General features: G+C 36.0%; 1 protein-coding gene across 8 annotated transcripts in view; it reads right to left on the reverse strand.

Moving 5' to 3' along the window:
- Positions 1–24,150, reverse strand: part of PLEKHA1 (pleckstrin homology domain containing A1) — a 36,442-nt gene extending 12,292 nt beyond the window's left edge. For 7 of the 8 annotated variants that reach the window (XM_026064004.1, XM_026064000.1, XM_026064002.1 and 4 more), the window contains exons 1-6: positions 24,124–24,150; positions 9,818–9,978; positions 6,741–6,797; positions 4,875–4,920; positions 3,010–3,107; positions 1,355–1,486 (exon numbers count right to left, since the gene is read on the reverse strand). In XM_026064004.1, coding sequence (XP_025919789.1) covers positions 1,355–1,486; positions 3,010–3,107; positions 4,875–4,920; positions 6,741–6,797; positions 9,818–9,958 — 474 coding nt within the window. In that variant the 5' untranslated portion in view covers positions 9,959–9,978; positions 24,124–24,150. Of the gene's footprint in view, positions 1–1,354; positions 1,487–3,009; positions 3,108–4,874; positions 4,921–6,740; positions 6,798–9,817; positions 9,979–24,123 lie in introns of those variants that run through there. The other variant, XM_026064005.1, reaches the window with a different exon arrangement.

The raw sequence follows: 24,150 nt of genomic DNA on the forward strand, positions 1-24,150 counted from the left end.
CTGCTGAAAGACTTATTTTTCTTCTACCTGCTGCAAAACAAGAATAAGTAGCACCAGACAATTTCCATCAATTTTACCAAAACAAGACCAGTCATACTGTCTCAAATCTAAGGTCCATCTAACCGCTTTGTCACCAACAGTAACCATAAGCATACATCTCGAGAAGAAGAAACACAGCAAACATGACATTTTCTCCTCGTATTTATTCACCCTCCAACTATCTTCAGTTCAGAGAACTTCCTGAGCCAGATAATTTTATGTATTTATCAACACTGCATGGATTCTTCTTCCATGAGCATGTCAAGCCTCCTGAACTCAGGAAAATTTTTTGTATCCATGCCATCTTTTGGGAAGGAGTTCCTCACATTTACTACTCCCTGAATGAGGAACTCCATCCCTGTTTCACCTGGTTACCACTAGCTTTAATAGTCCATAGTTCTTGTACTGGAAGAGAAAGTTTATCAGTTTATCCCATCCACTTCTCTTTGTGACAATCATTTTTATAGATCTCTATTACGTCCTCCTTTACTTATTTCTTATCTGCACTGAAGAGTACTAGCCCACTCTGTTATTCCTCATTATGGAGACTATTCCACATTAATCAATCATCTGTGTAATCCTTCCCAATTTTAGTATATCCTTTTTAAGATGAGATCAAAACTGGACACAGTATACACCAACTAAATTTTCTGTTTTGCTCCCTCTTCTTTTCCTAATGACTTCTAATACTTGATTTGGGGTTTTTACTGTTACTGAACATTGAGTTGATGTTTTCATAACACTACCATAACCCTTACTTCTCACTCAGGGAAGAACGGTCATCTCAGAACCTAGTATTTTCTATGCAAAACTAGGATTGCTTTTCCCCAGCAGGCCTTACTTCACATTTACTTCACTGAATTTCACTTGCTATCCGATCTGTCCAATCTCTCCATTTAATATGGCTCTTCCTCAATAGTTTAATCTGCTGTCATCCTTAATACCACTAATGACATAGGATAATCAGCTAACTTCATCACCTCATTTTCTTCCCCCTGTTCCTTGGCAGTCAAATAGACAACACTGGCGTTATTCACACCAGCAATTCGTTTCACAGAAAAACAAAGTTTTTAGCATACTAACCAATTACTGTGAACAAAAGTCAGATACTTAAGTAATGCTTTATAGTCTTGCATAAAGGAGACAAAAATCCTCAAAGAACATCCAGCAACTATAAAAGGTGCACATCAGAGTACAAGCCCTCTGAACCATGCATGAAGCTGACAGCTATATTATGATATGTAACTTACACTGATCTGTCAAACAATAAAGCTTCCTGTATCAAAAAAATACCCAATTGTTTTGAAGGTATTACCTGGGTAGGCGTAATGATAGGAACACCACCAACAATTTCTGTCCTGTAAGACACTTGCTTCTTTGCACCTGGGCTTTCAGCTTGACGATTAGCATTATCCATTTGACACAGAGGATCAGGTTGCTTTGGTACCTGAAGGTCAGATACGATAGTTAACAAAAAGTTTTATGAAAACCGAAATAAAAATAAATAAATAAAATATACACACACAAAAAAAATCATTGTTCAAGCATTCTTTATTTATCTTTGGGGAACTTAACACGTGTTCTTTATTTGTAAAACTTTAGAAATAGCTTACATGAAAATTTGTGGCAATATCTGTTCTAGTTTTCAGAACAAAACTAGTTCTGATTAAAGTATTTCACCAGGTGACCTGAAATCTAAGATCAGTTCCCAGTTCTGTCATAAGCACTATACTTGATCTTTAAGAAGCATTTCTAATTTGTAGAAGAACTGGTCATTTCTCACTTCCTTTCAGTTTTACTTACACCAGTAATAAAGTGCCTTAGAATGGGAATTCCCCACTGCCTGTACAAGAACTAGCATAATACGGCCATAAACTCAATGCTACAGTATAAAAACTTTTTTGCAAAAACTATGTCTGATTAGTATGACATTTTCACTCACATTCCAACACTTGGCATGAAGACCATGTGTACTATGAAATGATGCAAGCTTAAATTAAGATTAATAACTGAAAAGGGGGGAAGAGTTCTATTCAGGCTGCTTTGAAGGACAAGACATAGGTATGCATTTCAGTACATGTAGTCTGTTGCTAAAAGTGAAACAGTAAATATTAATTAGATTGCTAAGTTTTGAAATGCTCATATTTTTCATTTGGCAATTAAAATCCAAAGGTTAACATTTCAAGTTGCAGTGAAATACATTTGACAAAACGTACACAGCTTATGACAATTACACAGTGTAATGTCATCTATCACAAAAGCTGCTGATCTTCTGTTCTCATGTTCACACTATAAAAGTAGTTCACTCAAGAAAAAAAAATTAGCACCTTTTATTGTATCATTGAGGTGTAAAGGTGAGGAGTCATGGGAGCTACACAAAACCCACATTATGATGAGCAGCAAAACTTACCTCTTCATTTACTTTGAATACTCTGATTATCATAGCAGCAAAGAAAAAAAGGGAGATGTAGGACTTTTCAAAAATTTATCAGCAAGCAGTAAAGCAAAGAACCCTCAAAAATGTTAAGCATCCACCTGCCACTGATGCAATATATATTGCTAAATTCTGTGCAAAATGATTCCAACTACTTATTTTAACTATCATTAACTATTACATTTGAGACATGCACAGTGCTCAGTCCCCCCCGCCCTTTGCAAGAGCATACTTTCAAAACAGCTCATGTCATCACTTCCCTGAAATTGCAGAGAAAACAAAACCATAGCTTCTGCCTCATGAAAAGACTGTGATAATATGTGGGTGTTTTCTATCATGTGATAGCAACCTGTTCTGGTACAAAACAAAAAAAGTAATTTAACACAGAAGAATGCATTCATTAGTTTAATGCTTCTTTGTCTGGATGTTACTTTAAATTAAATCAAGTGAGAGCCTTTGGGACATGGCACCATTAGTTTCTTCATTATTTTAGTGATACTTTGAAAGCATTGCTAAATATGGTCTAAACTACTTACTGTGATTTTGGTAGCTTTGTTCAGAACATTTACCCATTCCACTAGGTCTTGCTGATCATTGGCTTGTAGAAAATATTTTCTCATCCCTGCATTCATAACTGTTAAAAAAAAAATATATATATATATATATATATATATATATATATAAAAGAAGTTAACAACACTGAAATTTAACAACAAACTTAACACCATCATAAGAGTTTATTTCAGATAGCTAGAAAATTCAGTGCAGCTCTATGCTGCATTTATTTTTGGAAAGTCATCTTAAGATATACACCTTGACAGGCTTGCAAAGAAAGCACATTTTTAGTAAGTTTATTTTTTCTTCTGGCAACATCTAGAATACCTTCACCCAAAAAAAAGACAAACATATTTCTACACCAGAGTAAAAATAACATCTAGGTTTCTCACATAAATTCTAAGAACTTATCTTGAAATTAGTTTTAAGGTAAACAGTGACTAAAGCTTCTCCAGAATTTTGAAGCATTACAAGCAAAGACTGAACAGATTTTGCTGCTCTGCCTATAACAGTTAAGAACATTGTTAATAGCAAATATATGCCAGCAACTGATACTTTACTCTTCCATCACTTTTCTCCACTAAGCAGATGGATTGAAACAAACATTATTAGATACACGTATTAATTCACAATACAGAGAGCTATATAATGAGTTGACAAAGTTACAAGAAATCCAGGTATTTAAATAAAAAGACATTCCAAAAAGTACTGAATATGCTTTAATAAATCAGAAATATTATAACCTTTAAGCCAGCATCTGGGACCAGTAAGGCTTCTTAGACCTGACCCAGTGACACAAAGCAACCTTATAGCTGATGTGGGCAAACATCTGGAGATGTCCACAGAGCAGAGGAATCTGTAGATAACACTGAATTGACACACAAGGTACTAGTCCAGAATCTCTGAAATCTCGCATGCAGGTGTGATTACCAAATGTTTCACTAGCCCCAATACAGAGACTTAGAGAAATCCAGCGCAAAGCAGACTACTTTGCACAGGGCCAAAATCATGAATTGCACGGTTCACAGGCACATAAGTTAGTCTCACGTGGAACTGCAAAGCGTGGTAGAGCTGCCTTCTCTGGGCCTGTACTACACTATGCCTGGCAAGTGTACCTCAGTCAATAGGGAGCCACTGTCAAACCCTTCAGGTGTTTTTGGCAACTTCAACTGAGATAAAACTCTTACATGAATGCAGTCATAAAGGTTGATTATTCATAAACAGAACTGTGGCTGGTTCTAGTCTTTACATACACTTTTGTGAATGCCAATGGCTTACTACAAAATTCTAGGATTATGATAAGTTCTGGACAAATGACTCAATGAATTTAAAGCTTTGGGTGTTCATAAAAGCCCTTTTATCATTACAATATTTTTAAATACCAATAACTAGAAAGTACCCTAAGGAAATTATTTTTCTTCATTGCAGCACTAGACTAAAATTTTAAAAAGATCACTGGCAGGCATGACTGTATTTTTAGATCAAGTAAATCAACTCCTTTATCAACAATACAGATTAAAACAGTTAATTACTTGTCTGCATAGCTCACAGGCATGCCAGGTCTCTGACAATACCAATCACTTTTAATTAGCTTATTATTGCCTCAAAAATATCAAATATCTAAAAAAAGCTCTCAACTACTCTTCAATAAACTGCAATATAAAAAAACACAACAACACCTTATGAGAAGCCAACATCTCTCTCTTATTAGGCAGGAAATAGAGAATAAAAACTGTTTTAAAAAAATATACTACCAGCTCTATGTAGTGATAGAATTGAAGAACATATCTTTGCTTCAAATTTCTGAAGGACTTACTTCACACGCATACTGCATACAACAACTTACCAAAACAGAATTCTGCCTTTGGTCTTAGCTTAGTTGCATCGCTAACCTAACAGAAAAATTAAGATTTATAAGTATTGCTATGTATACAAGATATACACCATACATCATAATTTTCTTTCTCTTTCAAGTGGCTTGAATTTGAAGATTAGCAGCATAGCAAACTTGGGGGGAGGGGGTGTAAAAAAAAAAAAAAAGAAGAAAGAAAAGTACTATATAAAGTTCAGTTCAAGATTTATGATCTATAATAAGATGACAATCTAAGCCATATGCTTCTATTCCTTAAATTTAAGGATTCATTACCGTCCCAGTATGGGAAAATCTCATGTGAAATGCTAAAACCAGAAAACTTAGTTATTCTACTTGCACTTTGAAGACTCAAGTCCCAATGGAATTAAAAAAAAAAAAAAAAAAAAAACACACCACACAACCAAGGACACTTTGCACTTTCAGACCTCAGCTTTATTTTGGTTATTTGCATAAAAAGAATAATAGCCATTTTTCTGAAGTGTACTTCACACATTTTCTAAAATGTTGCCAATTTGGGGGATGGGGAGCTGGGTCTTGTTCTGTGGGAGGCACTGCTATCTTTACATTATAAAGCACCTCTACCAAGGTTGGGGGAGACAGAAAAGCAGTCTCTCTCATCTCACAACCTTTCTTGGGGCAGAAACCAAAGATACATATTATGTTACTAGTAGTAGCAGTAGTAGTTCAACTATGGAAAGTTAGACAAGCAGTAAATATGTGGGAAATGACAGAGGCGACTCATGAATCCTCCTGCTTTACATGGGACAGGGCTGGGCATGAATACATTGTCCAGCACAGCTAGCAATCCCGCAGTCTTGCTTCATCCCACAACTGAAAGTTCAGTTTACTCAATGGCCTAAATATCAGCACAGCCACACTGTCACTGTCTGATGGAGCCACAGTACAGGAGGCACATTTGAGCTGCCTGCAAGGGGCATCCAGGTGCACACGCACAGGAAGCCACCCCTGCTCCCATTAAAAGTGAGATACAAGGCTTCAGATTTCTTAAGGAGATGATTAAGATTCGGGGCAAATTAAGCAGTAGGAGAGAGAAAACAGAAAGCATATAAGCTGGTCTCCACAGATATCTCTGTACTCTCATGATATAATCAGTATCACTGATACCTCTTACAAGAGAAAAACCCATATAAATAGATACATACATAGATGGAATGGAAGGTAGGAGATGGAGTATGGTAACAAGAAAAAGTGTACAATAAAGGATGAGAAAAGAGCAGAAAGACAAGAGGTCAGTTGCTTTTCTCCTCTTTATTTGTTAATGCAATATCTGCTACCAATTTAACCATAAAGATGATTAAATTCTTAACTCTCTATTTTCTTTCAAACTTAACTGGAAATAAATGCACACAGGGTGCAGTGAACTAAGTATTTGCTAATTTCTTTGTGCAATCTATTAAAGGTTATTATTATCTGCAAACTACTATACCCAGTGACTTAGTCTCCACTTTCTAACTGGCCCGTCTTTTCTCCAAGGCTATCTGGAATATCAAATAGTCATATCGTAAAATAAATTGCAAAGAAGTGAAACCGAGTTCAGAAATATTAGTTCTATTGCACGCAAGTAAAAAGAGCTGCCATTTCACCTCACAAAACAAATATAGACAACATAGTAAATAGTCTGTTTTTATTTTAACCTGGTACTAGTGAAATGTTTTTAATGTTCCTCCAAAATTTAGGAGTAGCAGACAGGCAACAAACTTCCCATACATTATATAATAAGAGGCTTTAAAAATTGTTACCTAAAGTTGTGGTCTTCTCAAGCGGCCTTTGGTCATTATTACCACATTTTAGCAACAAGAGCCTTATATATTAGCTTACCTTTGAAATATAAGTAAGTTTAATGACTCCAACAGGTGGAGATCCAGAGGGAAGATTCTAAAACAAATCATAATATTACAAAGTAAAACTAGGTTATCCTCAATATCAATGTACATGTGTCAAAAACAAATAAGTCAACTCCACAAACAGAGAAAAAAATCCTACATGCTTTTATAGACAATACACAATGTGTGTTTGTAACAGGATGTAAACTACTTGTTTATTAGACACACATCTGTTAATCAATTAAAACCAGAAAGACTGCTAGAAACAATACCAATAGTAATTGTTTCAGAGGTTTATGTATTTTACTAGAGGAAGACTGATTCTTGCAGGTCTGCATCCAGGAAATCTGGAAAGAATACTTTTTCCTTAACAGATGTTGGCTTCTTAGGTATTTTGGCCAGGGCAGGCAGAAGGGACAAGAAGTGACATTCATCCATTGGTCAGATACTTCTAAGGCTGTCTCACTTATTTTCCAAAACATACTGAAAAAAAAATCATAGACTTCTAATTTAATAGCCAAGTTATCGCAGGGAAAGACCATGATGCTTCCTAAAGCTGCAGTTAAGCCTAAATACCCTTACAATCCAAACAGGAGCCATCCGTTACTTTTACATCCATGTGTAGCACACAAGTCTGCTAACATTTGCATTACTATTCATAATCAGCTGGAAATACAACAATTTAGTAACTGTGTACTATGTAGCACAATAAAACATGGTCAACATTTTATGAACTGTTTCAGATGAAATAGTCTTCATAATCTTACTCCTTTAAATAGAGCATTGTTTTCCATGCACTTTTTTCTGTTACAGCTTTTCCTTTCAAAGTGGCCCTTCGAGTTATAGCATCATTCTTTCTTCTCCTACATACCTCATAGTTAGATAATTAAGTCTATACTTAGAACAAATCTTAATCATGACAAATATCCTAAGCTATGCCCATATAAGTAACTCCAGCAACTTCCGAGCTCTTACTACACGATACTCTCGGAGCTTGCTATTCATCTAGGAGACAAACTAAGTAACATTTTTCTCTATATTTCTCCTTCAGAGGAGAAAGTAGGAAACAGTGCTTTCTTCTCCTTCCTCCCACAGCAGACCTTCCTGGAGGCCATAAGGATGATATTGCATCTGGTTGCTGATCCTTTTCTCAGCTAAAGTGTTCTTTGTTATGTTGCTCTCTCCTCTTCTCCCCCCAACCCCAAGTCTTCAGTAACCTTTTTAACAGGGTTCTTTTCCAACATAAAAAAAATTAAGTTTATGTGACAATCTATTCATACAGCATATTTGTACAGCATTATGACTTCTACATTGCAAAGAGGAACCTAATTCTATCCACAGTGTCAGAAAGAAAGACAATAAATTGGTTATATTCCATTTGTATTTGAAAAGTAAGTAGTGTTAGATTTGCTATAGGCTGGTGACACTGAAGTTGAAAAGAAAGAAAAAGTCCTCCTATTCTGTCCAAAAAAATAAATTTAAGCTTCAGTTTATTAGAATGATTTTGATCTCAGCATATACCAGTTTTTAATCCATATTTTAGGGTAATAATTACACATGGTTAATGGTGGACTTAAAAACATCATTCCTTTGAACATCTGAACTTATTTTCACACACACAAATACAGCACATCTATCCATGACAAAGAACACAATGAAGTTCTGCAGCAGAAGGGCAACACCCCACAAACTCAACCTATATCAAAAGTTGCATCACTCCAAGGACTAAGTGTGGCCTCCACACAGGGGCTCTATAGAGCTCTGTAGTTCTTAAAAAATACACAGTGAAAGAAAAACAACAGGCTTCAACTCTCCGTCCTTTGCAAGGCACCCTTTCATTTGTGCATGAACTAACATTAATGAAAAATAAAATAAAAAAGCCCTGAAATAAAAACTCTAAAACTGTGAACTGAAAGTACCACTAGTCTTAAAAAGCTTCTGAAGAACTGCGATTTTTACAACATTTCAAGCTTTTTGCCCACATGGTCTGGACATATCACAAGAAGAAAGGAAAAAGAATACTTCACTCACTGAGATCACACATTTGAAATCTCTTATTTTCAGAAACTGCTTCTTTTTTCTCCCCAGTAGGAACTTCTGAATGCTTTATTCATAAGTCACATTCATTGATCTACACATCATTTTGTAATTTTTATTTGTTCCTTTGAAAGGTAGACTTCTACTGCATTTTAAATCTAGTTTTCCTGGCATAATAGTCTTCTGGCATATAGTAGTCAGATGACCTTGATCCTATGCTTTCACTGTCTCAGTATCCACACCTTAAGCAATTATTTATTTTCCCCTGAACTAGAAAACATATTGATACTGTGTATATTGTAAAAGTAACTTTGATATAAGGATGCTCTCCAGCATGATGGATATAAGCTTTCCTCATTCATATACCATTCAGGCTGTATCAAAATTGCAAGAATCATTAGAATTGTTTTTCGATGATTGATTCTGTTGAGGTAAAGTAACATGAAACAATCAACTGACCCAAGCGATGTAAAGGAAACTACATACTTCCACATAAGGTTAAAGCTGAATTAACAGATCTGTGTAGTGAAACTAGCTCTTGATTCAGGCTCATCTAGTTATATATGATATAGTACTACCTAGTGTTTGCAAGAACCTGCAACACAGGTTCAAGGTACTAAATGGAAAACAAAATAAACATGGCACATCAGGCTTCAAAACTAATGACGGATTTACATGTGGGATTGTATTTAAACTCTCATCTGACCCCCAGTTCCTTTATGTCAATACTTGGGTTCATATACTGGCAATTTATTGATGCCAGAGAGTTGTTTTTAAGTGTTTTACTACTAACTGCAACTGGAAAAGTATTAAGCAGAAATACAAATTATATTTTTTCTGTAAAGGACTGCACATATTAGTAAAGGGGAGAGAATGATTTACAGTGATTTCACTTATGTGACTATAACATTTTCTTAAAGCTTCTTGATCCATAAAACTAATATGAAAACCCACTTCCAGGTATTTAACAGATTTACTTAAGAAAAAAGTTGAAGTTGTTAGAAGCCAAATAACTAACCGCCAAGAACATCTCACCTGTGGGTTATCCATGTACCACACCAGACTATCTTCTCGTGTGTCCAGAATGAAGTACCGCCGCAGAAACTTCCCACTATTCTCATTTTCTTCAATATCTAGGAAACCACAAATGCGATTCTGACGATCCACATAAGGCATTTCTGACCCTGAACATTACACTGCAGAACAAAAAGCATGAAAGTTAACCAAAATTTCCTGCTACTGATTTTAAGACTGTTCTGTACCTATACTGCATGCTACATTCAGAAGAGTAAATGAAGCCGAATGTTTTCCCCATCACCACTAAATTTTTAGATACTTTAGAATTATTTCTTTGAAATATATTTAGGATACCTAATATCCTAAATGCAATGATAAAAGCAGTAAATATTAGTAGAAAACCAAGACTATTAGTTTTAACAAGATCAGCAGAGAATAACCAAATATTCTCTTTCACAACTTGCACAAAATCTAGATAACGCTAGGCTTACACTTCTTATTTTGAACGTTGCCTTTCATGGTCAAGAAAGGATCTTTGTCAGCAGCTCCGTCTGACATGATTTTTCATATTTTGCTTAAGCAAATTCAACAGAAAGGCTTTTAGAAACAATGTTTACATTAATTCTGCTACGAAAAGAACTTCAAGTCTAACAATGGTAAAAATCACACTTTTTTTTCATCCTTATACAATTTGATCTTTACTATTTAATGTATGCGCAAGTGACAACTTTGAATGCACCTGTTAGTCTAAAATTGAAATCTTTCATGTTGATGTGCACTACTAAGTTTTTTGTTTGTTTTAAGAAAATTGTACTGCTGACCACCTGGTTCCCATATTGCCTGCTTCACCTTTTCCTGCTCCATTTTACTGCTGGTTATTGCATTATTTTTTGCTTCCTTTTATCTTAAGGGACAGTTATTTTACCTTAAAAGCCAGCTTCATAAGACCAAAAGTAGATTTCCACATTAATTTAAAAATGCCAATAAACCAACATTTAAAGTGATAAAAGTAGACTGATGCCAATCTTTACCGGAGCAGGACAGAAACAATTCAGTCTTCTTTACATTTTGTTACAAAACTCAGAAATAGTACATACCCCAAAATATTAACATCAGACATAAAAGGTTTAAGCACTTCAGACTCTTTTATCATAAGTTTCCAGCTTGCACTATGTAATATCACAATTTCATTTTAAAATTTATTGAAATTTTCTTTGCCTTCACTATTTTCTTGCTTCATGTTATCTGGTGTGAATACAGTTATATATACATATAATAGGCAGATACCTGATGACTAGCTGTATCTACATATTGAAGCAACATAACAAAAGATGATATACTGCTAAATACATTTTAAAGTGTTTATTGGGGGGAGGGGATCAGATATACATATATGTAGACGTAGGCATATATCTAAAACCACGTGTTCTTTTTTTACCACTAATTCCTCAAGACTACTGTTCAAATCTAGCTTCAACCACTTTGAGAAACAGTTTTTTGTTGATTAGCATCATTCCAACACCATACTAGAAAAAATTCTAGCAACCAATTTTGAGTCAATTAATCCAGCCTGTAATTACTAACCTTTTAGGTGCCCAACACCAATTAATTTACTGATGCCAATTCAAGTCTCTGGTATCCTGAGTTTGGCATCAGGGTTACATCTAATAAATTTAATTCAGCAATAATTATTTACAGAAAGCTGAAGAGACTGCAATATCAAACTGATGAGAGATTGTTACAAAAATTCAGGTCTTTTTAAATATAAAAGAGTTAAATTCTAAATATATATGCATTTTTAATGCATTTTAATGCATATATAGTTTTTAATCAAAAAATTTTAATTTATATTCTTTAACAAAGTTAACACACTTTTGTTTGAGATACAAGATTTTCCATACAGCTGAAAGGACACTGAATGGGTATAAGCTGTCCATTAAACAGGTGACCAATCTGTTCTTTTCAGCCACAGAAGGCAAAGGAGCCTGCATATTTAAGGTATGCAATGGTGGTTTAAACTTCGAAGGCATAGGTTTGATCTTCAATAAAGTAACCAAATTTATTAAGGTAATCTAAATTTTCTTGCTGTGTTCCTCAACTTAATTATCACAAGTCTGAGAAGTTATAACTGGGTTATGGTTATAACTAACAGTAAAAACACACACTTGAGCATTAAGACAACGTCATAACTGTTACTAACGTTCATTAGTAATTCATGCTCTGGTTCATGGGATCACTTTACACTATAGTAACATCTCTAAATACACATGTAGCTAAAGGGTGTTTGTTCCCTAAATTATACCTCTAAACTGGCAAAACTTGGCATCACACATGCTTCTAATTTATTTAAATGAAAAAAAATAAACACCATTCACCAGTATTGTCCTAGATTGTCCCATGTGGTCCCTCAACAGAATATACAGCACTTCCTGGATACAATTACAGCTTGACATTAAGAGTATATAAAGCCTAGAAAAATCCTGTGCCTATAAAAAAGCAAATATTGGTGGTTGGTTTCCTGTTTAAGCAGGCTTAAACCGAGTTCTCTGCAAATGTGAAGAAAGCGAAACAAGGAAAACTTGTTTCTGAACAAAATAAAAGCCCATTAAGAATTGCTGAATAAAACCAATAAAATTTTTCAAAGTACTTTTCCCTACAGGAGCACCTATCTTAAAAACAAAACAAAAAAACCAAACACACCACATAACAATCCATTTTGAGCATATAACTTCACTGAAGTCAAGCTACTCAGGTGCTTTAATTTTTTCAGGGCAAAACCCCAAGATTACAAAGCTTTCTCTTATTTGTCAAACCAATTTTCACAGAAAAAAGAAAATCCATATAGATATTTTACTTCAAAGTACTATCAGCTAATTTTTAGCCTATAAAATATTACTTTCAGCTCCTTTTTCCTTTGATGAAAATACAGGATGAACTAGAGGTTAATTAAAAAAAGCTTCATAACTGATTTTTTTCTCCAGATTAGTTCAAAATTCCTCATAGAATTACTAAGATCTACTAGTGATGCTCTTTAAAGAAAAAGAACTCAAACATCATAAAATCAAAATCAAATGTGAAATCATGCAATCATTTCAGTTTTGAAAAACTGCTTTCATCATATTACACATTAGCGAGAATCTGTTGTAAATTATTACCAATTCTATTCAGCTTTCATTAACAAATCATAATTTAGTGATGCACATAAGACCGATTTTTTACTTTCTTCCAGTTGCTAAAGAAACTCAACACATATGACAAAACCACCACTATGACACCCTTCCTGGCAACTCTAGTCAGACCAAAAAAGCAACAGACAGAATTATTAGCCTGTTACTTATAAGATTTTTGTTGAAAGAATTACAAAACTTCAGTGTTAATCCCTCAGCTAATGTAGGAAGTTTGGCTGGAAGACCACCAATCTAACTATTCACCAGAATTTTGCCTTGAAGTGTGCTTCAGAATATGGATGCTATTTTACATAGGTACACTTTAATGCTCATGAAAATATTATTTCAGGGGATTCCAATACAAAAATCTCCAAGTCTGAAACGTGTTCTACAGCATTTAATTACACACATATTTAGTTATTTTGCTGCAGCAGAAACTAAAACCACAGAGCAATATAAGAAATCCTTTGCCCACTTTTTGAGTCTGATACTAAAAAAAGATTATGAGTTCTTAGAAAGGAAAAGCTGTGCTTCCTCCCAGATCTTCCCTAACTCAGTAGTTCCAGCAAAAAAATAGAGACAAAAGGTACCAAGCCTAGAATCAGTTACACACACGTCATTTCATTTTGCCTTCCCCCACCTCAGTGTGGCGGAAGAGACAGGGGTCAATGATACAGCGCTGTTTCAGAAAAAAATCTCCGTAACACATTCCTCCTTGGTTCTTGTCATAATCAACCAGAAGCTAAAATATTTTTGAAATCCCATTTTGTAGTGTCTTTCAACATTCGCACATAAGAACTCAAAAAATTTTCACCTCCTTCAAATTCCTTCTGAGGGTTGTGTTATAATCCAAACAGGACACGTCACTTATTTTAGAAATTTTACATCCCTCTTTCCAGTGGCAATGTACTAATTTAAGTAGATACATACCTCAGCCCAGCTTCTCTCACATTTCCCCTCACCACTGTTTTTCCTGGAGGGTATACCATATATTAACATGCCTCAACATTTAGGGACCACCTCACAAACAGAAGGCTGACCCCCTGGACATGACTATAAATAAAAAGCACAGAGCACCTTTGCCCAGTTTATAACGGTAAATGCATGATTCTGCAAGTAGAACCTGAAGAGGCATGCAAGCATCCAGTTTCACCCCTTACAACACAGACTGTTTCAAGTCTCCTACGTTAATTTCTATTTTTAGTTTCACACCAGCATCTGCTCTTGAGTTCACCTCCGTTCCTCCTTTACGGTTTCATTGCTTCCTCCATATCTTTAAGTACAAAGTCTATGCAAGAGTATTAAAGTAGTACGCAATGCTAACAGTTCTATAGCCCAATCTCTCCTTCGAGAGCTAATACTTCATTTTACACAAAGCAGGCAGAGACCACTGATCGGCTGCATAGGCCTGTTAAGAGTCAGTGGAACTTCATATAAATAAAAAGATCGTGCAGTTCTTGGGTCCAAAACAGACTTTGCACTTTCTATAGGAAAGCTTAACTAAGAAATAAAGTGAGACAGTCACTGCTACTTAATGCTTTTTAGTTTTATTTTACATGCATTTTCCTCAAAAATCTGTGTATATTTATTACTAGTTTCATTTTTGTAATTTAGGCTGACACTTGTACTTCCTGCTCTGATTATGAGTATTTTGAACTTTGGACTTAACTTATCTCAAGAATAGACTTTCTTTTGAATTACCTAAGATGATTAAGAAACATACATTACTACCTACTCACTTACCTCTGTGAAATGATGAATATTTATAAAACTACATTTAATAAATATAAAATAATGCTATGAGCCATGCTCACCCACACTCCCCTCTTCCCCTTCAGGCTCTGCTATTTAAACTAGCTCCCTCACTACACAGCAAAGGCAAGTAGTATCCCCAGCAATCTCCTCCACTCTTTCCTGCAGCTCCAGGGACAGTTTAATTGTTAAGTACTCTCGGCTTTTGCCTGTGCAATTAGTGTCAGCTTCCTGCTGTAAATCAGCAGCTCTCCAGTTGGTTCTCTCTTTTACTGTAGGCTCCATTTACTGACTCCCAAGGGTAAGGGATGAGTCAAGACTGCCCTGCTTGTACGTTGAAAAACACAGCAATGAAGGCTTTCTTCCTTACACATTTCCAGGACAAAACAGATGGGGAGGGAGGGGGAAAAGACTGAGGCAAACGGCACAGAAAACCCTCTGTAAATAAGCTACGTAAGTCTTCTGAGATAGTTCTTTACAAGTTTCTTCATTTTCAACCCCTTGAAAACTTCCCAGTAGAGAGGCAGAACACTGTATACATAATTTAGGTCCAGAAACAACAGCCTTGCTCATTTTTTACTGATCTCTCTCATCCACCAGATCCTCACAAGTGCCCAAGATATTTTGGGATTAACTATTTTAAAATAGCATGTTGAGCATTTCCCAATCACCCTTCATGGTTTAATTTCTGGTCTACAGGACACAACAGATATTGTAGGTGTCCATTAAACAGAAGACATAACTTGCATATGCATCAAACAAAGCAAAGTTATCCTTAATATTTTAACTGTATCTACAGATGAGAACTAGAAACCTCCAGAAAACACTGACCACTAAAACTAAATTCCTTCTCCAAAGTGGTCAAGAATAAGGAAAAAAAATAACTATAACAGGCCAGTATTCATCTGGGAAAGAATTCCTAAGTATAAGAAACTGCTCTTCAAAAAAAAAAATAATAATAATAATAAAGCCCTATAAGTATCAGTAGTAGCGACCTCTCTTATCCCTGTTCAAGGCGGCTAGGAGGCATGTCAAACAATACACCCCCTCCCAACATCTAATCCAACTTCAAACCAAACCAAGCCACAGTATGGAAGCATCATGCGCACTAATCATCTAACAATTACAGTGGTCTACACTCAGGTCTTACTCAGTCTTCATTCTGTCTTCAAAACACATCTGATCTGTTATGTTTTCTGGGAAGAATTTTTGAAAACAGGATAGCCAGCTATTCCTCTCTTTTCCAGTATACCTCAATGAGTCAAATTTCTATCATTTTATCCCATATAACCTACCTCTTAAAACCTAGAGTATTAATCATGGGCGCTTTTAACACCCACATATAACCAACATCTATTATAATATAAAACACATTTTAAAACAGAAATACCTTCACAGTATACAGTTTGATATACCTTCTTTCAGTACAAATTGAATTCAGCAAAATCTCTAACTGCCCTGAGGCCCCTGGTATAATAATATACCAATGAAAAAGAGTTGACTGACACTGAATCAAGAAACATCCGAGAGAAAACTAACTGTGAAAAAGATGCATGCAGTTAATTAACACAGACCACCTCCTCACTTCCTACTACTCTTGTAGTTAAGATTTTCCACATTGCTTGCTAGAAAGCTGCAGTAACTCACCATGGACAATGATATTAATGCATGTGCTCTACACCTTTAGATTGGACAGAGGTGACACTTCTGTAGTCTAGATGAAAATTTCAGTACATTTTAGGGAAGGATCAGAGTTCTAAGCAAAATGTTCTCAACTTACCTAAACCTTTCATTTGCTAGCCTATTTCAAATACTGATCTGCAAGTTCCATAATGGAATGGACTAAAATTTGCTCAAAAGTTTCTACAGAAACTTATGCAAGTGAAGTTTCATGCTCTTAAATTAACTCCTTTCTTCCAAGTTAAATTATTGGCAATAGCAGGCTCGAGGCTATGGAATACCAAGAAGTGAGAAAATGCAATGCACAAGAGAGAAAACTTATCTCTTAAGAGAGCCAAAACAAAAGAGCAACCCTGCTTCACCTACTGATGGTTTCTGCCTATTCTGCCTATGTAAAACAAGTACTTTAATTTTCCTTCTATATGCAATTGAGTAAATTCAATAAAAACAGCATCCTGTGAAACAAAGTCATAATGAGAGGCACTCTTTAAACTTAGATATCAGTAACCTATGGTGGATGAGCTAGCCCAGAAAGCAACAGAGTAAAACAAAGTCAAAAGACAATGGAAGAATAGGATCACAAACTTTTTTTTGTTGTTTGTTTTGTTTGTTTTTACAGAAGTCAGTGGTACAGTTGTCACCACTCCATATTAAGTCTAGGCCATACCAAGTTACTAAAAATGAGATAAAACCAAAGAGAGCATGAGTACAACTGCTAAAGAAAAACAAAAGATAGTTACACCAACTCACTTTGACTTATTTTAAAATAAGTTTTTAAAAGCTTGTTCATTTAAATTTACAGACCAGTAAAAGTGTTTAATAATGCAGGTTTGGATTTGATTTTATTTTTGATATTATTTTGTTACTTATTAGTCAAACAAAACCTTTTTCATTTCAAAATAAAGTATCATTATTGATAAAATGTTATTTAAACATGCAGTTACTAGTAACTGTTTCATTTAGACCAATCACTTTGAGAATTCTGATTACATACACTGCCAGTAATTTCAAATTCAACCAAAACTTATATTCAAATATGAAAAGGCAAGATTCTCAAAAGCATCCCAATGACTTTGAAGGACCAAACCTATTTCCATCAAACTGCAAATCCTGATGGAGCTTATCTGACCCAAGGAAGTTCAACATGCAAAAAGGGTTATGCTGGTTAAAAATACAGTAAAGTGTTTGCCAGCCATTTCTGAGCCAGCGTTGCCCATTTCCAGTCATACAGCAAATCCTGGACACAAAGTCACCAGCGCAAATAAACATGCACCTTTTTCCTATGCAGCACGCAACAATCGAAAGGCTTACTAGTTAGGAAGTTTACAAGTTGAAAATAGCCTCATAGTATACTCTTACATTGTTAAAAATATAGCAGCATGCATATATATTTATTAGCAGCACAGCATATTACAAGCCATCTGAACACAAGATTAAGACAACATTTAAAAATTTTGTCTACAGTGACCTCAGCATATGGTATATTTTAAACGCTTGTAACCAACCGCAGATTTTAACTAGAAAAGTATAAATAACCAATTTTTCAGTTCATTTGAAGTATCAAATAATGAAAAGAACAGTCTCAGGTGAATACATTGTTTGATCTTCCTCCTTATCCTCTGTACGTGCAATGACACAAACACCAGGTTTACTGCACAGTAATTATTCTGTACAAAGATGGTATTTCTCAAAGAGTGAATTACCATGTGTATGGAGAATAACAGTACTCCACCTACAAAGTAATCCCAATACTACCAGGAAACAATCAGGCTCCTGGTACTTAACAGGACTGATGTCTGATCCATGCACAGCAAGACACAAACACTCGAGAAGTATCAGAAGTCCTGTGTATGTGTAACAACATGCCTGGAAATCCTGAACTACCATGAACATGCAACAGGCAAATTTTCAACATACTATACTGCAGTCTTCCCCCAAGAAGGCAACAAATGGATCAACCAAACGAATCCTTTCCATCCACCCCAAAATCAGGGCACCAATATTCCAGTATGAACACAGTATAAATAAAGAAGTTTCTTAACGCTTAAGGTGAACTAGATTTAACACACACACACACACACGAGGAAAAAAGGTATAACCAAAGCTTGAAGTCATTACTAAGCAGAAATGTTTCTGAAGTAATAGAACATCCTTGAAGCATTCCCCACTTAACTTTGCAGACAGGCACAGACGCTAGCAGCTATGAAAAATAATTTGCCAAATGAATTGTTAGTACAGCATAAGTTTGTATTTGTTATTATAAACCTCCTTAAAGAGTTAACCAATATATTTAACAACATCCTTTCAAGTGCAGTTTTAAGAGGACTGCTCACTCTTACAACAAACTTGACATGTAACTGTTCTAGTGCTTAGAAGAGGAACATTTAATTAAGTCACTAGTCTGAACAAGTTTGAACAAGACATATTTTCTTGGACATGGGATGTAAATGTATAGGGGACCAAAGCAACTGCGGAGAGCACAGACATCAAAATAATTACATATTAAACCAGTAAGTTTATCACACATCTTGTTCAGTATAGACACTGTTCCTGGGGGCGTAGACTCTCAACAGTGGAAACTCGTGTTTGCAAAGCCCGATTATTGTTTTCTAGTCTATACTTTCAGTTTACAGCAATGGCAATACCATCTTACATTTCCAACAGAAGGATTCTTAATCCCAAATACTTTTAGCTATATAAAATTACTGCAACCACTTCTAAGCAGTGTCTTCAAATTCTTTTTCTCTTTCCCTTCGGGGGTGGGGGAAGTTGATTTTTCCTTATATTCTTTCAAATGAAAGGTCAATAAATCTGATGGAGTTTAAGAGATTTTGACAATCATTCCAATAGAACCAACAAACAAAATTGACAGCTAAAACATTCAGATGTAATGCTTAGCTCAAATTGAAAACAAAGAAAAGAACAGGAACAAACACAGCTTTGCTATTGTTCCTTGTGTGACAGGATCTTGATACAATGAAAGATTTTGCCTGGGTTAAGTTTTTTTAAACATTTTAATATATATATTTTTTAAAGTAAACAGTGCAGTACTCCTTAAAATTTTAAACAATTTTTTTTCTCTCTCTTTCAACCAATTCAAGATGTTTTCAGTCAAAACTCTTATGTGCTTTTTCTGACTTTATTCCTTCAGCATAGAATTTACCTTAGCTCTTAACTTGTGCAGTCACTTCAACCTCTCCCTCATAACATGAGGTAACTTATACGCCGCACATTACTACCATATCTGAACATATCAAAAGCTCCGACTTGTCCTTGTAACAGTTCTGTGATGTAGAGAGCTACTACTGTTCTGCAGTTTCAGTATGAGAACTGAGGGACAGAGAAGCAACTTGTCCCAGGCCACACAGGCGGCTTTTGGCAAGGCAGTGAGCTGAACCTGTTTCCCAAGTCCCAGAGCAGCAACCTCACCACTGAACCACCTTTCTTCTACATAAAATACCTGAAACTATTCAGATTTTCAAGGCAAAGGCATATGTTCAAACCTGAAAACTGTTTAAACTGTTGAATGCCACAAATGTCTACCAGACCTACAACTCCCTCCTCATGCAGATAACATCTGTTGAAAGTACGTGGCTCTCATAGTTCTGCACCAGAAAGTCTAATAAGTTCCTTCTCCAAGATTAAAGAAACACCTACACATTCTAGATGCTTCTGCAAGATCCTGGAGGGAGAAAACACTGCTTAGCATTGAGACAATGAACCAAGCTTCCTTCCTTTACAGTAACAAAATCCTGTTGCTTTACCTAGCACTAACAGGAAGGTGTTATTTATAAAATTGCCAATATACAAATATGTATCCAAACATTTCACAAAGTAATGCTACGATGACCTTAGACTTATAAAAAATTACTAACAGATTTTTAAAACCTCAAAGATCAGTATAAGAGTAGAAAATTCTTTGAAATAGCTCACCCATATCTTTCATTCCAATTTATTTCAGTCATTTTACTCATGAAAGCATAACTTGAGCAATTAATACTTGTTTCTCTGATCTCTCCAGCAGACAGCTTTTTAAAAATAAACTACATTTCTACATATCTGATAAATTCACCAGAATTGATATTCATGTTCCTAATAAAATTTTATAAAGCACTGAAAGCAACATTCAGACATGTCATGCTGTATTTAGGCAAAAAAGCAAAAAAAAGAGAGAGCAAGAGAGTACTGACTGCTGTATTTCTTGCATAATTTGTTTCCTAGTGACATCTATTTCCTTCACTTCATAAAATATTTCTTATGCTAAAGCCAGTTACCTAAATTCCCATATTCTGGCACTAAAGATCCATAAGTTATTATCCTCTATTTTCATGCAATCATACAACTGCCTGAAGATTTATTCGGCTCCAAGTACCAGTGAATATTTTCTAAGAACATTTTATATCGTTCTTAATTATCAAGAAGAAAACATTTTGCAGAAAAGACACATTCTCTTGCTTCACAAGCTATTGTTAAGTCAAACACTGACATACAGCTGGCTATAGGAAAGCACACCTCCACATGCTAGGAAACTTCTCAGTTTTATGATGCGCTCACTCCAATGCTTCTGGTTTGCTGCATTTTGGAGGTACTACGTTTACTATGATAGATGTCAGTTCTAATAACCAAGGACATTTATCAGTAAAGACACTGATGGAATTCTAAAACTACTAAAATAGATTAAGAATTTCACAGGCCTGGCAGTTTGGGCTATGTCCAACACTCCACTGGAGACTGTATTATAAGTGCATATCTGTTCACATTTCAGTAATGTCCTAAAGTTTTAATTTGTTACAGTCAATAAAAACTGACTTTTGCACTTCCTTTCTTTTATACTAACATTCTGACATACAGTCAGTCTTTATTAGTCCTGCTGATTAGACTCCTTGCCTTTTGAAATAAGTCACAACCACCAGGAAAAAACAAAGCTTTTTCTTGCATTCAGGTATTTTCCTAATATACACTCTTCCCTATTCACAGGTCTCTTTCTGCCTACTCTCTCTCAGTTCCTACTCCCGAGAAAGAACAAATACAAGGAGAGAGGAGAAGGAAGAGGAAAAAGCATTAAGATACTTCTGATTTTCTTCATACACTGATTCTTTCCCCAATTACAATTACCTTCTTTTTTAGAAAGAAAAAACTCTAGATAAAAAGAAACCATCTACAGACTTTTTTGCTTTAATTTATATAAAAGCATCTACTCTTCTGAAACATTTAAACACTGTAATATACTAGTTAGTCACCTACTGCATATTGTTTTCTTCCACTTTTGAAATGCATACCTATAGGATGGAATATTAACCATGGTTATATAATATATTAAATTGTAAAGATGAGGAATATTTTAAAACTATTTTTAATCAGGAATTAACATTTCTACGCTAACAAAGTAAAATAGCAATCTTTAATAATTGCAAGCAGAACACAAGGGATTCACAAGTTTTATATTTTATGCAAAGCTGTCTCCAGCAGTCCAGTACTCGCTGATATCATGCTGGGTATTAACCCAATTATGTAACACAAAGAATAGTACCATCTATTGAATTATCACTTTCTGCAGCACCAATGCTTATTTATCCTTGAATTATAAGGCTCCCCTCCAAATATCAATCAGGTTAAGAGAGGCATTTATCAAGAGAGATTTCTGTCCACTTGTAACCCACCTAAAGTGTTAACCTTTTAACACTTACTGGTATGACAAGCAAGAAAAAAAAAAAAAGGACTTCTATATTTCATTACTTTATAGACTTGACAGAATTTTACATACTGTTACTTGTGCAAATCTATCAACAAGAAAAAAAATATATCCAGAAGTAGGAAATAGTAGGACTTAGTGAAAAGCTATGAATTGCAGGGACTTAAAAGGCAAATCCACTGTTCAAAACCCACTGTTAAGACTTACTAGATTGCAGTGGGTGCCTTGTGAATTTATCCTGCATGGAACTTCATGACAACAAGTGATATAACCTAAAGAAAGAATTCTTCCTATACATAATGGGATTTATAGTAAGACATTCTCAAGGACTAAGGAATTCATTTAAAAGTTGTACCTGCAACTCAGTTTTGAAAAACTGATGCAAGATTTCATTATTTCCATAATAATTTTCAAAACTCAGGCATAAAAGAAAAAACGTTGCCAGGCACAGCTCCCTCTCAGTAAAGACTGTGTTTGTGTTGCTTCATAGTGGACATAGCTTAAGTGTATAAAAAGGAAGAGGATAAAGCAACAAAACAAAACAAAACAAAAACCCACCACCCTGCTGGATTCAACAGTGCAAAGTTATTCCTGACATCTCATAGGCCCAAACTTTGTGATCAAATATGGCTCCATCTTCCAGCATAACATATGCAATTTGTAGGCAACAAAAAAGCAGATGCAGCTCAGATTACTATATGCAGAGGAACCTCACAATCTCTTTCAAAGTACTGTGCTTTTGTAAGAAGGTGAACCATGAAGAAATCTAGATCTTAAGAAGCTAAGAAAATTACTCTCTCAACTTTACTCTCAGATAAGCAATAGCCTTATCTCCATAATGCTCAGCCTAACAAATTAATAACTAAACTTTTTCCCCACTTGGTGATAAACTGTTCTGTTCTATTGATTTCACTAGTGAGGTGACCAGTGAAAGTTAGGCATAAAATTTTTAAGAAACAGAGGCCTCAAAAATAGCAGCCTGTCTCCAAAGAGAAAATGCTGTCCTCTTAATGTTACTAGGCAATTATTTTATGTAATAATATAATGCCTTTTATTAAGGTTATGCATTAATTACACCTTTGGGAACTGCAGAGTACATACAGTATTTAAGTCTGCCTGATAAGCTAATAATCTATCAAAAGCATGTTTGGAATTTCACATGTTCTAAAAACTGTAAATATGACAAAACTGGTTACAGCTTAGCATTCATTTATAGTCAAGTTACCCATTTAAAGACACACTGCTTCATTAAGTAAGCAGCCTAGGTAACAACCAAGCTGGGAAACCAACTCGGAAGTGCAGATTTGTATTGCAAGCACATTAGAGAGCAGCTTTCTAAAGCAGGCCCTCCTCAGAGCTAGTGCCTTCTAAAGAGAAGGCTCCAAGTAGCCTAGGCGTTAGCTGTCACAGCCTCGAGCTGCAGCTTGAGCCGCCAGCACCAAGCGCGGGCAGGACGGGCAGCAGCACAAGCTGGCAGCCAGGGTGCTCCGGGAGCCCACACCCTCCCCGGCACCATCACTGCAGGGCTCTGCCCAGATAAGATCGCTCCTTCCCATCATGTTCAAACACCGAAGTTAAGAAGAAGAAAAAAAAAAAAGGAAAAAAAGGGGGGGGGGCAATGAGATCATCCTCTTACCCCTGGGGATGTGACAGAGCCCTAAATGCTCACCGGGGTAACTACACCGCAACCTCCTCGGAGGCGAAACCCCTTGGAGAGCCCCCACACTCAGGCAGCGATTTCGGGAGAAAACAAGAAGGGGGGGGGGGAAAGGAGAAGGGACAGAAAAGGAGGCACGAAACGACTATGACACGGGGAGCCACACAAAGGCAGAGGCGTCGGAGGGAAAGGATAGTGCCTTGCTTGGTCAAACATCGAGGAAGACAGGAAGAAGGAAAATAAACGAGGTACTTCCCCCCCGGGCCGGACTGCACCGGACCGGCCCGGACCGTACCGGCCCGGACCGGGCGGGTCGGGTCCGCCCCGCCCCCCCGGCCTCAGCGCCGCCGCCCCCGGCCCGGGCCGAGGCACTTACTGGAGTCCAGGGCAGGTCCGGGGAGCC

The sequence above is a fragment of the Apteryx rowi genome, unplaced genomic scaffold (assembly GCF_003343035.1).
Source record: "Apteryx rowi isolate R43461 unplaced genomic scaffold, aptRow1 scaffold_206, whole genome shotgun sequence".
Classification (NCBI taxonomy): Eukaryota; Metazoa; Chordata; class Aves; order Apterygiformes; family Apterygidae; genus Apteryx; species Apteryx rowi.